At 40.0% G+C, this 14926-nt stretch overlaps 1 protein-coding gene across 1 annotated transcript in view; it reads left to right on the forward strand.

The window, feature by feature from the left end:
- Positions 1–12125, forward strand: part of minar1 (membrane integral NOTCH2 associated receptor 1) — a 31752-nt gene extending 19627 nt beyond the window's left edge. The window contains exons 3-4 of the mRNA XM_070833483.1: positions 1633–1896; positions 11928–12125. Coding sequence (XP_070689584.1) covers positions 1633–1896; positions 11928–12125 — 462 coding nt within the window. The remainder of the gene's footprint in view (positions 1–1632; positions 1897–11927) is intronic.
- Positions 12126–14926: the final 2801 nt, after the last annotated feature.

Consider the following 14926-nt stretch of genomic DNA (forward strand, 5'->3'; position numbering starts at 1 on the left):
AGCGCTGTGGGTAGACGGGAAGTGAATTATCTCAGTTTTCCTCTTGTTCATGAAAAGTCGTCATAGTAGAAGTAATTACATGATTGTTGCCTGTGCATCCATAGCTGGGATAGCTGTAGCTAATGCTGCATACCTTTTCTTGGTGCAGATTCACCAATCATGTTGGAATAATCTTTTCTTCATCGTAGTGTTATACTTCCTGTTTACATCATCAAAGGTATGATGGAAACTTCAGGACCAAACTCATGACGTAATCAGTCATGAACGGAAGTAAAAGAATAAATTATATTTGTGCAACGTACAACATGTGAAGTGTTTGGCATTAAATGAAACAGTGACACTCTGAGATCTGCAACAGCGGACATTTCTGAGGTGTCTAACTGTTCTGAAAATAACAAAAGACAAAAGCCCTTTAAAAAAAAAGGTAGTTCACATCAAGCAAAAGCAGCCTCGGGGTTCCAAGAGTTCAGATGCAAATAATCTGAGACCTCAATCAATCAGTGGGAAGACGAGGTGTACTCCAACTGTCTTACTAGCTAACAAAGGGGAGGATTTTAAGGTATGTTACAATTTGTGCAAAGGGATAAGATATCAATTGTGGATTTCCAAAGCATGATGAAGAGGTACCAGGAAACAAAATGCATATAACAACAGGATAAAGTGTAACTTTAGCACATGTAATATATATATATAATAATAGTTTACAATAGTTTTATAAATAGTAAAAAAAAAAAAAAGCCTTTGGGGAGGTATCAGAAATGCTCCTTTTCGTCTCAGCCTGCTGGAGGGGTGTATCGATGCCTGTGTTTGATTGACAGCAGCTGGGAGGCTGCCAGGGTGTGACACCGTAGGGAGTGAGATACAAAGTAAAGAAAACTGTGCTGTAGCCTACATGTCCTGGGCAGATAGGGTGTTGTCACTGGTGTTCAGGGGTAAGGACCACCACAGCATCTAACGGAACCAAAGTGGAATTTGCAAGTACTTTTACATGCTGTTACTTAACAATACCTTTGTGTGGTCACTGCTTCGACGAGTTAAGGTCCAGGACAAGACTGGGTTTCATTGAATTTATGCAAAACTAGGGGGTGTAAAAAAATACAAATGATACATTTCTCTTTTGATTCTTGATATTTTCTCAAAGAACACTGAACAAGCGATACAGTGAGCATATATGTATTAAATGTGATTTAATATCAGTTGGACTCACAGCTAAACTTACAGCCTTTTAAGCATATTATCTTGAACATTGTAGGCATCAGTAAGGAAGTGATGATATGTTAGTGCAGGCTTCATATGTTCATTACAGCAGGCCAGGTTTAGAAAGCAGAAGCCCCCCTTTAACACATCTGCACAGTAGTGTTATTGTGTGATGTGGTATATATAACAGCAGACTGATATTAGAAAAAACCTCTGCTACCTGTTTTACTGGCTGAGCGATGTGAAGTATAAACCGTCTCTAAATGCTCAGACAATCCCCTGTTAATCTAAAATGAGTTATCTCCCTCTTTGCATTAGAAAAAAAATCAGTAGTCTACTTTATTTTAGGCCAGAGGCTCACAGTGTTGAAGAAAGTGCTCTGGTGGAAACTTCCCAGATGACCTTTCTGTTCTCTGATCTTCTCTCCATTTCCAGGCAGAGCGAGAGCGTCAATATGAGTTCCCCCAGGCCCACCGGCCCTCTAAACCACCGAAGGAGTCCTACCTGATCGAACAGGTTTTCTCACCGCACCCCTTCACCCCCTCCATGAAGGCCCATGTGAAAGGCAGCCCCCTGTACACTGACCTGAGGCTCACCAGTCTATCAGATGGCAAGCGCGGCCAGCCGTCCTGGACCATCGAGGAGTATAAACGCAACTCAGGAGAGAAGGGAAAGCAGCTCACAGCTCTGGACCTGCAGGTACTGGACTCTGCAGACACCCATCAATCACAGGAGGGCCTCAAAGGAGTGTACTAAGCATAGCTGCCCTGTAACTTTGTAGATATTTTACACCATTAACCTGTGACCATTATTTTTGCCTTTTGCCTGATTATTAGAGGCTGTTTGAACCTTCAGGGGAACCCTGATGAGGTCTTATTAAGATGTAATGAAACTTATCTGCAGAAGAACTGAACTGAATTTCAGTGGAAATGTTCTGATGAAGCTATTCAACACTGATGCATGTGCAAGACCAATTTTAGGATGTGTCAGGTGCCCAAATGAAAAGCACTTTTGCTGTAATCATTCCATCCATGCTGGCCACTGAAAGATCCCCTAAAGTCATACGTAGTAGAGAGTGGATTTAGCTGCTTAACTTAAAAGAATATAACTTTAGGTCCCTCACTCTCACTCTCTTGCTGCCTCCCTCCCTGCAGACGAGGCAGGAAAACTGCGGCAACTTAAGAGGTCAGATATGCTAAGTGTACACGGTGGTATGCTATGGTAACACTGCAGATGGAGAGCCAGGCACAGAATTCGACGTGCTAGGCTGCTTCGGAAGAAGGCAGAAGCCACACAACTGGTCGCTGTCTGGAGCTTCCAAAGCGGAAGGCTCACAACCTTCCCAAGTCGATCCTCTGTGCTGTTTGACATATTTGTCAGTTGTATCTAAAGAGACACAGAGAGGTAGGGTCAGAGTTTTAATATATATAGATGCATGTTTGTGAAGTTAGTGATAAATATCAGGGGGCCGTGTAGCATTTGCATGAGCTGTGATTGACACTACGTCAGGTAATCTACATGTCAGATTGCCTGTCTCATGTGCTACTGTCAGGATTTAGTCTCGGCAAATATGACAAAATGCTATTTTTTATAAAAAAAAATGTTTACCTACTGTACCTTTAATGTGCTTTTAATTTAAGTAATGGGGGACAAAATCTGCTGTCCTTGTTTTGTGCAAAAAAATATTCCAAACTTTATGTGAAGCTGAGAGTTTACAGCAGTCTGATTTCCCTGTTTCTCTGGAGAGTGTTTTCTCATTGAGTTGCAATAATAGTAAAAAAAGCAGGATCTTTTATTATACAGTATGAACAGGAGGAACGATTACAGCAAGCAAAACATGTTTCAGTGTCCACATGGGCACCCAACAACTGTTTTAGGACAGACCTGCCTATCCTTTTAGTCTTGAGATGAGTCCAAAAAAGCAGGTGTAAATGCAAATCCCCATAAGCAGATGTCACTGTCCTGATAATAAACCCACGCTTAGAATAGAAGAGTTCAATAGAATTATAAAATCCCCAGTCCTCGTCCTGAGGACTCAACGCTAAAATCGCATGTGCAGATGCTTTTGGAGTCAGTGTGAGGCTTTACAGGAACAGACACAGATGGAACAGCCGTGACAGACTGAACCTGTGAAAACATGGTAGGATTATTTGGCTTGGTCCAGTGTTGATCATGCGTCATGCGTGACCTGCAGGGCTACGTGGATACAGGGCATCTCTCCTTGTGGTTTCTATGTGACGGCTGGGACCATTTTAAGCTCTGACACAGGCATACAGGCATGTTATTGATCTCACTGCATGGCCTTCAGAGTCACAAGTGACTCCGATCAATTCCACTCCTTGACGAGCATCTGGCTGTTGCTGAGATGCATCTAAGCCCTGTGACTGCTCCTTCAAATGTCCTCACAGGTTCCCTTCATGGCTTCAAAAGAGCTTTTATTCGCTGTGTCTATTGCCAAAGTGGGAAAAGGCTTTTAGACAGGGTTTCTGCTGAAGTGCATCTTTTCTTGTGGCCTGTCGGACTGTGTAAGATTTTGCAGTGCTAAGCAAAATTCAGCCTCATTATATCAAATTAAATCAAAATCTGTCCTGGGAGGAGAGGCACAAACAGGTAGGAGGTTCATTCAAAAGAGGCAGCACAAAATCAGTTGTTGGTGTTTTGGTGGAAATTAGGTCTTAGACTTTGCACTGAGAGTAAACTGTTCAGGACCGAGTATAATGCAAACAACATTTGGAGCAAATGCATAGCAATAATGCTTAAAATCTCAAAGTAATTTAAGTGAACACCACTGAATCAGTAGATGCCTTGAAATCAGCATGAAACGCTGCCTTTAGCTTGGTTAAAACATGGATGTCAGTGAATTAGTCTGCTTTCATGAATATAAGTGATTCTTACAGACAAAGATGGCGTCGGATTAATGCGATCATATATACTGTCTAATCAAAGAGGTTTTATTAGTTGTATCATAATTGTACTAATGAAGTGTTAACTCTGCACTTTCTGGAGAAGCCATGTCTTCACTTGAAGAGCTGTTGTCAACATGCTTCACTGTGGTTGGTCAAAGCTGCTTCCTAGCAAAAAGACCAGTGATGTGATTGGCTCACAGAGGATTTATTAATCACCACACCCTCTGATCTGTTTTCAACTTCAGCCAGCTCTTTTGCACTTTGCACTGCTGCAAATGTTTGAACCAAAACATCTAGTTGTGTTTGTAATAGCTCCTTAATCCTAACAGTCAGTGAGAAAAACATTTGCCAAGCTACCTACCGCTATCTGGCTACATCTCCCAGTCAGGTTTTGAGATTAAAATTGAAACAGTTAGCCACTATTCTCCTAATAATCACATGTTTTGGAACAGCTCATGTGCATATAGAGCCAGACACCTTTACACCCCATGCTGTGTTTGGAAAAGTTAAATAATCACTGATGGTATCAGCTCTGTGCTTAATATAAGAGGCATTTTGGAAGGGCCTGAGTGTGATTCTCTGCAGAAGAATTTGTATTGAGCACAAGGAAGCAAGTGAACATAATCCACTGAAAACATGAAGGGTACTTAAAAACCACTTCCAAACCACTATAGCATCACAGGCTTAACTATGAAGCATTGATAATTAACTACTATTGTAAAGACAAATGAGTTAAAATAAAGAATTGTGTCATTGTGGACTCACAGGGACTGGAGGCTTAAAGAAGACAAAGACAAACAAATACCTTCATGGGTCCTGGCTGTGCAGTGCAGCCACAGTGAAATGATTTTAACAGGGTGGTAGATCCCTTTAAAATTATGGCGTAATAATAACAACCAAGTCACTAAATTAACTGTTAAGATGTGGGAAAACGTTGACATCACTATAACAAAGTCGAACAGGTCTAGAAACAAGTCAAATGATCAGACAGGTTGGAAACAGACTTACTGTATTTACTGTAGTCGGAGCCGTTATTTTGACCTCCTAATAAAATGGTTTGGATAATCTGGATAACATGTATGATTGTCTGACTGCTCATGTTTCCAGAATCATCAGACTTTGCCCCTCTCTCTCTGGGTTGTTGAGAGGGATGCTGGGAATTACTAATTACTAACGGATGCAGGCAAGGAGAGACACACTCGTTGAAAGCAGGTGCATGAAAGACGAAAATGACCCATAATGACACGCTGCTTTTGCAAAATGACTCTTGAAATGCGAAGATGTGTGGAGAGATTTTTTCCGTGGAGAATACCACTGCCATATGGCAAGTCCATTTAAACACTCACACAGCAGGAGACGCATATTAAGAGATGCCAACTGATAATCAGAGGAAAGAGTGAGAAACAGCAGAAACAAAGAGAGGAAGAGGGAGAGAGAGTATTTGGCTGAAAAGACAAAGACAGACACTAAAAATAGCATGAAAATGAGGGAAGTTCTAAAGGCATTGTGTCGCTGCTGAACTGTACTCCTCTGTAATAACACCAAGTTCAAACAGTGAAGCAATTCGAAACTCACTATGACCATAATCGTGAGCCATTGGGTTTTCTGTTCAGTAAACTAATTGTGTGGAATGAGTGTTGTGTATCATTGCAATGATGTTTTGAAATCTGCAGTTTGACTCACCTTAACATCGTTGTTAATTACATCAAATTAGCATCAGACCAAATGTGTTAAACATTTCAATTATGCAAATCAATGGCACTGAGTAAGTTATCCTGCTTGTCCATTATATTATCATACAGCTTACTTTGTTTGTACACTCAGAAAGATGCAATGAATGGATCTGTGCCAGTGGCAGACACATTCCAGCTCCCCAGGAACCAGCATAGAAACCTGGCAGGTCTCCTTCAAAGTCATTGATTTCTAATTCTCTGGTGATGAGCTTGAAAGGACAGTGATTAACCTTGGCTTTGGGCTTCTTTCAAACACTCATGATTGTTGTTGGAAGAAAGAGAGAGAATGTGGAGAATATAGAGAGCTAGTGTCATGATGTCAAGTGCAGTCTCTCGCTGAGGACGGTACAATCCATATTTTAAACTATCTATACAGCACCTGGCATAAGAATGGGACCATTTCTAATGTTAAGGTAAACAACAGAAATTGCCACACCCTTTATTTAGGATAGAGGGTGTGGCAATGTCAATCCAGCAGTGCACTGCAGCCTTGGTGCCAAGAATGAGTGAGTCCTCAGCAGTCCTGCTCAGAGCAGGTTGACAGCTCAGCGTACTCGTGCTTTTCAGTATTTCTGTCACTTTATTTGGTGAAACCTCTCTTAAATCACACAAACCCCTTTTATTCATGTTTTTCGTCATCTTTCATTTTGTCAATCCTCAACCAGCTGATATGTGATCACGCATATGCTGAATTGGCAGCCAGACAGAAGAAAAATTAATGACTTTCTTACCAGCATCTGTCATCTACAACAGTTACTAATCTGTTCTGGTAGCCTTTAGCAGCAGGTACGATCACGCCCACTGGTAAAAAAATTTGTACAACCAACGCCAGACTGTTGCAGAATAACCACAGAAAACTCCACGCTTATGTACATACCAAATCTGTCGTTTATTGGATTAGTCTCTCTCTGCATAAGTCCCTGTCAGACCAGTCTTCTTTTAGTGTCTCAATCTGTAACACTAGACTGCATGAGTCATCGTCTTCTTAATAAATCTGGCCAAAGTACCATGAGGAGTTTCACATTTTAATAACAATACAGGTAGATTTGTGTCTGTGAGGAACAGCATGATGTGATAAAGACTGTTTGGTTTAAAGGTTAGTGTTGCGTCGCCAGAAACAGCAGAGCGTTATTGTAAAAGCTGCTATCTGTCTGTAGGTCATTACCAGGATGACGTTTACATCACGATTAAAAGGGCAGCAACTCTCTTTGCATGTAAAACAGTGCAATGTAGCTAAATTAAAGATGAGAAATAAGATATCAGTGATAAAAAATACAACATGCAAAAAACTACACAGTATTTAAAATGTAATTGTATGTATTGCATTACAGAGGTGTTTAAGGGCAGATGGTTGCTGATGGTTTAATCGCAGGAAAAGTGAAAATTATATTCACTATGTAAAACTATCATCTGCTCTTGGCTTTATATTTGAGCTGCTGTATTCAGAGTTGAACTTCTGAACATCCCAGCCAACAACATTAATTTGCTCTGAGGAAAAACTCATGAGTGATGATCCACATGATTTACAAACTGCCATTGCACCATGACAGGGAGAGCCCTGTGTTTAAATGGGATGAAAAATGCAAATGTTGGCCATGTGTATCACAGCCTCCAACACGCCCACCTGTGATGTATGAAAATGTATTCTTTCGGATCCCACCCCATATTGCAGTGCCTCATGTGAGCCAGAAAAATCTGGCCACAAAATTGCCCGACACACAGACACACTGGGAAGACTTATTCATAAATACATTTCATTTAAATGTTCTAATCATTTTCTGTTAAATTCATTCAACAATGAAAGATGAGGAATAAGAAAAGCACACATCTGGTCCAGAAACACTGCAGACAGAAGTAGATATATCGCAAATACTTCTTAAATAATTAAACTCTTAAAATGACCCAGCTGCCATGCTTTAGAAACAAAATCATTTGGCAACAAACTGAATGTGACTTCAGTAATTTCAGGCCGCATTTATGACCTTTTTTTTTTTTTTTTTAAGCACTTTTTGTCTTAATTGAAGTTCTCATAAAATCCCCACAGCCATAAATTAATGAAATAGTTTAACCAAAAAAGCAAAAAGTAATCCAGTGTCTGTCACAGCACTGTAATAAACTCATTTCATTCAGACCAAATGAAACATATAACACAACAAAACAGATCCAAAGGAAACAATGCAGCATAGTGGGCATAATGCAGAAGACAAAAATATTATGTCAGTCTCTTATTATGTCAGAAGACACTGCTGACTGTGTCCTGTTATTTGTCAAGACAATATGAGGTGACGAGTCAATAATTTGTTGCGCTGTGAATGGAACATGTTTCTCCAAATCAACCAGCGCTGAGACATGGCTGTTCATACAAACTGCTGCCTTTGTCAACACACTGCCCCCCCCACCCCCCCACCCCACCCCCACTGAGTGTAAACAAAGCAACCAAATCCAATCAACCAGCCTAAAGAAAGAGCAGCGTTAGACACTGTGTTGTAGAAGGATGCCAATTCCCATGTGCCTTAAGTCCACAACGCTCTGGCAATGAATGAGAATCAAGGATACAATTGACAACACCTGGAGGAAACGGGTCTAGAAAACAAATGAGGAAAAATAAAAACTGTCCCAGGCAACATTTTGATGTAAAAATATACCCATCGTGTTACAAGTGTTGACATCCAACACTTGAAAGAAATCTGACACACAATCAATCATTTAGGTGTCCCCCAAACTAACGGTGGCTCGGGTTTGGTCCGGATTCACGCAGCCTCACTAGCATGAACAAAGTAAAGTTCGAGTACAGCTTTTAACCAAGAGCAGCGCTTAAAAAGTGCTTCCATTTTCATACTGTCTACAGTTTAAAGCCCACGTTGCAGCCCACACCACACAATACTTCTGTCTGTCCGTGTCATGCTCCATCTTACCCTCACTCATGAAACTTGACCTTCCTTACTTGAGATGAATCATCCCTTTTGTTGTGTGCATCAGAATGTTTGACATTTTAAAGTAGTTCATTCTGAACTTTAGTAATGCACATGTGAATAAGAGATAAACAACAATTGTGTGGCAACATGCAGTGTTGCAGAGTAAATAGTTCTGACTACCAGTTTATAATCCGTCATATTTATGTAGAACATGTGTCTGGTCTGTCCCTCTGCCTGCTGCTCTCTCTCTGTCATAGGATGTACAAGAATCAGTTAAAATATCAATACACTGTTAGTTGGGAGCCTTACAGTGAAGAATGTCTCTCCTGCAAAGCAATTACAGAGCAGATTGAAAAAAAACAAAATCAATCTCTCTGTTGCAGAGCCAGGTTTTCTGTGGGTATAGACTCTTGCATTAACTATGCTCTCATCAAATCCAGGCACCAGAGAGTGTTTCTCCACTCCACCACCTAAAGAATAAAATGGTAGCTACACGTTATTGACTTGGTGATGGTATAGCTTAACTGACTGGAACTAAAATGTCCCTCCTGGTGGCCTTGGTGTTTAAGATGCTGAATATATAATGGCAATGTGTCTGGCTCAGTTCTCTCTATGGAACTTGCATGTTGTCCCTCATCTCTCTCTCCTCATTTCCTGTCAACTCTGTACTGTCCTCGTCTAATTAAAGCAAAAACCCAACAACACCACAAAAGAAGAGCTCCCTGGTGGCAGAGTGTACAGTCACAAGCTTTTAGCTAAGATGCAGAGTACAAAGTGCAGTAAAGTGAACCATGTTGAGTGCACAGACGACATGGTTGGTGATGGGCTGAGGCACACGTGAAAACAGGAGGACATTAGCAGTATGTTATTATCATATTATAGCTAGTCAGTCACATTAGCTAGAGTTCACCATCTGTTCTCTGTTTGCCGTTTAGAAACTGACAAACAATGTGATAATTAACTTTTCTGTCAAAGCATCTCTCATTTTTTGTTTGTTTTTGAGGTAATTCAGAGCAGCCCCTGATGTGTTTTTGTCTGGCGTTGACATTTCTTTAGAATAAAATGGTAATAGCAATAACTTTGGTAAAAGTACCTGTGCAATGTTTTGACCTGTTTTCCACAGTAGCTCCTGGAAATCAGCTTAAGTAAATCTACAGGAGTTGAAATGCATCACACAATTCTTTTCCAGAGCACTATGCTTCATTAACCTCAACAAATGTTTTTGGCTTTCTTGCCTTCTGCAGGGTGGTGCCCCAACCTTGATGTATGTTGTACTGCAGAGGAGTTGTGTGAACTGTTTCAATTTTGATGTTTCTGCATTGAAGCCCAGATTGGTCTGCACATTGCACGGATTTACAAAAAGCTTAGCAAATCTACCAGAACTGTCAGACTGGTGAGTTTAAGAGCTTATTCACAATGGTTTGTTTGCTCTGGTCAGAATCAGTTGGTGGCTGTGTAAACTTGGGAGTATTTTCCTTGGGTTCAGTGTCTTTTCACACAGAAAAATCCATGCTAAATACATGAGAGCATTCACTCCGCCTACTGAGGAGGTCTTTGTGATCTGGACTAGTATTTCTGAGAGAATCGTTGCATACATACATACAGCTTGACATGTAGCAACGGCACAGTTGGCATTTGATCATAACTGGTAATATACCAGGCAAATCCAACAGAATACGGGGAAATATCTTGAAAATATGATACAGGTTTACACTTTACAGAGAATATGCGCTGCCCAAGCATGACTGCAGGTGTGAACAAGTGATGTCCAATGACACACTAAACGTCAACATGTTAAAATGGCAACAGGAGTCAAACATGCCGAGTACACCTGATAGTTGGGTTGGGGTGAGATCAGATTAGTCCCACCACAAATGGACTGCTCCAGAGTTTGTTTGGGACCAGACCGAGTCTACATCTCAAGGGTCTCAGTACGGTTGTTGCCCAAACAACCATACAACAAGCAGGAAAATGAACTGGAGTCCAATTTTATCTGACTCAAAAGCACAGGCGTGAGAACGGTGGAAGAGAGCGAATGCAGACAATAGTGGCAGGCAGGGACAATTCAGTGATTTAAGGACAACAGACAACAACAAAGGGAGGTTCAGGTGCCAGCGCAGTAGTTGACAGAAGTGGGAACAGGTGTGTAGATGGATGAGGCAGTCAGGTGATGGGGAAAGTGGGGGAAATCCAAAGGCATCTGGTGGACTGATGGATGATGGTAATGAAGAAGCCCGTGGAATATGGAACATAGCCGGAGAGGAGGGGCATAGTAGTTTGCATTCGCCTATTAATTGCAGTCGCCTCTGCTCTGCTGTTTTCTAGTTCTTATAGCATTGTTAAGCTACTGTCAGTGAAAACAGGGATGGGAGAACGGGAGCAGTAGTCAGGAAATCTTGAAAATAGTTCAAACAATGAAAAATGGTAGTGTTAAAAAAAAGTGAGAGCAGCAGAATGGTGAGTGTGACACGACCCCGCTGTTGTACTGTCGGAATCGATGCTGAGGAAATAAATATTATAATGAATTTACAAAGACAACAGTTGAACATGGAGAAAGTGTTGAGTTTGCATCAACAGAAAGTTGAAACATAAGCAGAAAACAGGGAGGCTTCCAAAAAGATATGATAAAATCTACTTATAAAAAAGGAGAAATGGAGGGAATACAAAGTCGTGTCTCTAATATAAGCCTGCTTCAAATAAAGAAAACATCCAAGCTGGTGCATGTCTTTGATATTTACAGTGTGCACTCATCATAGAATGCATCTAAATGTTGTTGAAGTTTTTAAACAAGCTATCATGCTGTGGCTGTCATTTCAACAAAAGTCTATTTTGGCACAAGGATTTAGTCATACAAGAAGCAAACAGAGAATTTATCTACATCCACAAACTTCCTCTTAGCCCAACATTTTGGAACACACTGTTTTGTGAAGTTCTAATTTATTATGGGTTAACTCTGGTATTTGAAGAGATTAATGGCATGAAAAGGGGACTGAAAGCTCCAGAACACCTGGTATAACCTTGCTTGCGTTTTGAGGAACCAGTGCATACCATCATGAAACCAGGGAGTGTAGGTGTTACTGTATTTACTCATAGCCAACTTTCAGTTTTTACAAAAAGGTGCAACTTGTCTCTGACCTGTGCATCCTCTTACTTGTTGCCTCTGTTTGATTCATCAGACCCAGGAGTCCCTGAACCCCAACAACCTGGAGTACTGGATGGAGGACATCTACACACCAGGCTATGACTCGCTGCTCAAGAGAAAAGAGGCAGAGTTCAGGAGGGCTAAGGTGTGTAAGATCGGAGCACTGATTGCAGCTGCTACCTGCACTGTGATCCTGGTCATCGTTGTTCCAATCTGCACCATGAAAACATGAGTAGCAGGTTGGAGTGGGCCTGCCTAACGGATGATACCCTTTTACTGCTGTCCTTTTCTGTTCGTGGACTGGGTAAGTGACAATATGAACGTGTTGGGACTTGACTCTGCCAGTTGGAGGTTTTTTTGCTTTTAATGCAGTATTTACTTCTGGTGGTCTTTCTTGCCTATATAACATGACTAGGACAGCTATTGTACAATAGAAATTAATTCAGCAAGTGCATAATATATACTGTATATCTATTGGTTTAACTTGTAGTTTATTGTATTGTTATAAACTGTGCGGAGCAGTTGGAAACTCATTAATTTAATTGTCTGTCAACTGCAGCAGAGGATCACTGAACTAGATTGGATTTATTATTGTAGCCACCGTATGATATTTTTATTTTTCGTATAATTACTGTACAGTGTATTTTGATCAAAGTTATTTTTTATGAATTATCTTGTTGAATGTGAGAATTTCTTTATTTTGTTATCTTTCTTCAATAACAGCAAGCATTTTAAACAAGGAAATTTGTGCAACACATTTTTCTAATTAGAAATATATCAAAGTACTTTAGTTGAAATAGAGGAATACTTGTATATAGAGTGTAGAACCACAGTATGACTACACAGCCAAACTGAATGTATTGATAACATTAGCCTACTCAGTTGGAAAGGAATGATTTGAGAGGTAACTTGAATGTTGCTGCCCTCTTCACCTCTTTTTGAATTTACAACCAGCCGACAGCACATGCTTCTATCTGCTCCTATTCATCAAACTGTGGATTTCTTCCTTTCTTTGCAAGTGTTTGCTGAGGGAATACTTGAGTTCTCCATCGCTGCAGAATTGTGAGGCTCACCTGGAAGGATTATATGGACTCAGAACAATTGATTGGGCCAGCTTCCCACACTAGCACAAGCTAAACAGAACATCCCTGTCAGAGCAGGTTTGTCCATCCATTCACTGCTACCGTCTTCTTAAATGCCTTAAAGTACAAACACTTCTGGAACCCAACCAGCCCACTCATTACCATGTGCATTTCATAGCCTAGCAACCCTTTGTTTCGCCTCAATATAGACTGTAGCCTTACCTTGCATATAACTTAGTGTACGATAAGGCTTGTGGAAGTCTATATTTTCTTAAGGTCATAAATCGCGATGACGTGTTTGTCCCTCAACAATTTGACTTCATTATTCTAACCATAGCACTCATCCCCAAGCCCATTATTTCCTATTGAATTAATCACAGATCTACAGCTGGCCACTGTAGTTTTTAACAAACATTGAATAGAAACAAAAAGTGCATTAGTGCGCAGGATGGTGTACTGTATTTGTGATGAAGTCCCAATAAATGAAAAACTGTGTGCCCATGGTAATGAAGGAACATGTGACCCAGTGCAAGGTTGTGATTCTCTGATCCGCTTTTAATAGTGGAGCCCTATACACAGAGGAATTATATATACAAAAAGGATTGGGATAAACACACAATACCTGGTTGTGGGATCAATTTATTAAAGGCTTTGGTCTGCACATGGGATCTGTTGATGATACGAAAGATGCAGCATGTCTGCAGCCTTTTCCTTTAACCTCCTTCTGTGAAAATAAATAATGTATCCTCCAGTTAACAGCTCAGTCAACATTAGTTTAACCTGTCTATTCATTGGGTGCATCTCTATACTGCACTGCAAGTCAACACAACAGCCCTGCAATAAATCCTGCAAGTTTAATAGAATGTTAAACTGTTCATCAGAAAGGACTTAACCCTGAACCATGAAATAATTGCCAGAAGAATTTGCATATATATATGTAGATATATGCAGTTAATTAAACTCTGTGCACATTTTGTAGTGAGTGGTGCAGTTGTATTGGACTCTAGTATCTTGAGAAATAAATATTTTGTTCATATGTAAAATGGGTTTGATGTAATTTAAAATACACATTTCAGTGTAATCCTTTCATCTTAATCATATGCTAATACAGATAATAGACATGTATGCAGCCATATAGTCAAGAATCAAGTCTGAAGACCTCTGAATCACCATTTATCTCTGAGTTGTTCAGTATATAATGACTGAAAATAATGCTGGTAGGACTAATATGTCACTCAGTACTAAATGGTTTGTCTTACATGAAAAGAATGTCAGACTAAATGAATAAAGTGAAATGAAATGCAGTTTTTAGTCTTATAATCAGGCTAAAAAAATGAAACAATGACTGAAACATTCTAGGCTGAGGAACATTCACATAGCTGTATTGATGGGAAATGAAACCATATTTTATATTTGGTTGAATTTCTGAAATTCACTTTTTCCATCCATATGTTTGCTCCATAGATTCACACATTTTACCGAAATACATTTAGTTTTCTAACACTAAACATACACATTCCTGTATGGTAATACTTACTGTCTCTCTTTGTAAAAATGCTTTGAATACTTGTTTGTAATTTTGTGTTTTATACAATATTCATAATTATTATATAATCAACCAGATCACTACTTTTTCATCAACAGAGCTTTAGCAGGCTCTTGATGATCTGATTTGGCAATAATTCTTCTGGCTCTCTTTTGTAGTATGAAAACTGGGTTTTATTCATTTCTCTGTTTGTTTTCCAGCATTTCCAGTACAATCAATTATGACAACTAAAACTTAATTCTACTTGAATGTCTGTATAATATGTTCTTATTGTATCATCTGTATCAACTACACAAATGCATAGATGAATAAAAAGCAGTCCAACACAACAGCACCACTAACTACAGCCTCCAGAATGATTATTGAGTGACAGGGTACAACCAGGCTGCCGATAAAACTGCATCT

This window comes from Pempheris klunzingeri, chromosome 1 (assembly GCF_042242105.1).
Source record: "Pempheris klunzingeri isolate RE-2024b chromosome 1, fPemKlu1.hap1, whole genome shotgun sequence".
Taxonomy (NCBI): domain Eukaryota; kingdom Metazoa; phylum Chordata; class Actinopteri; order Acropomatiformes; family Pempheridae; genus Pempheris; species Pempheris klunzingeri.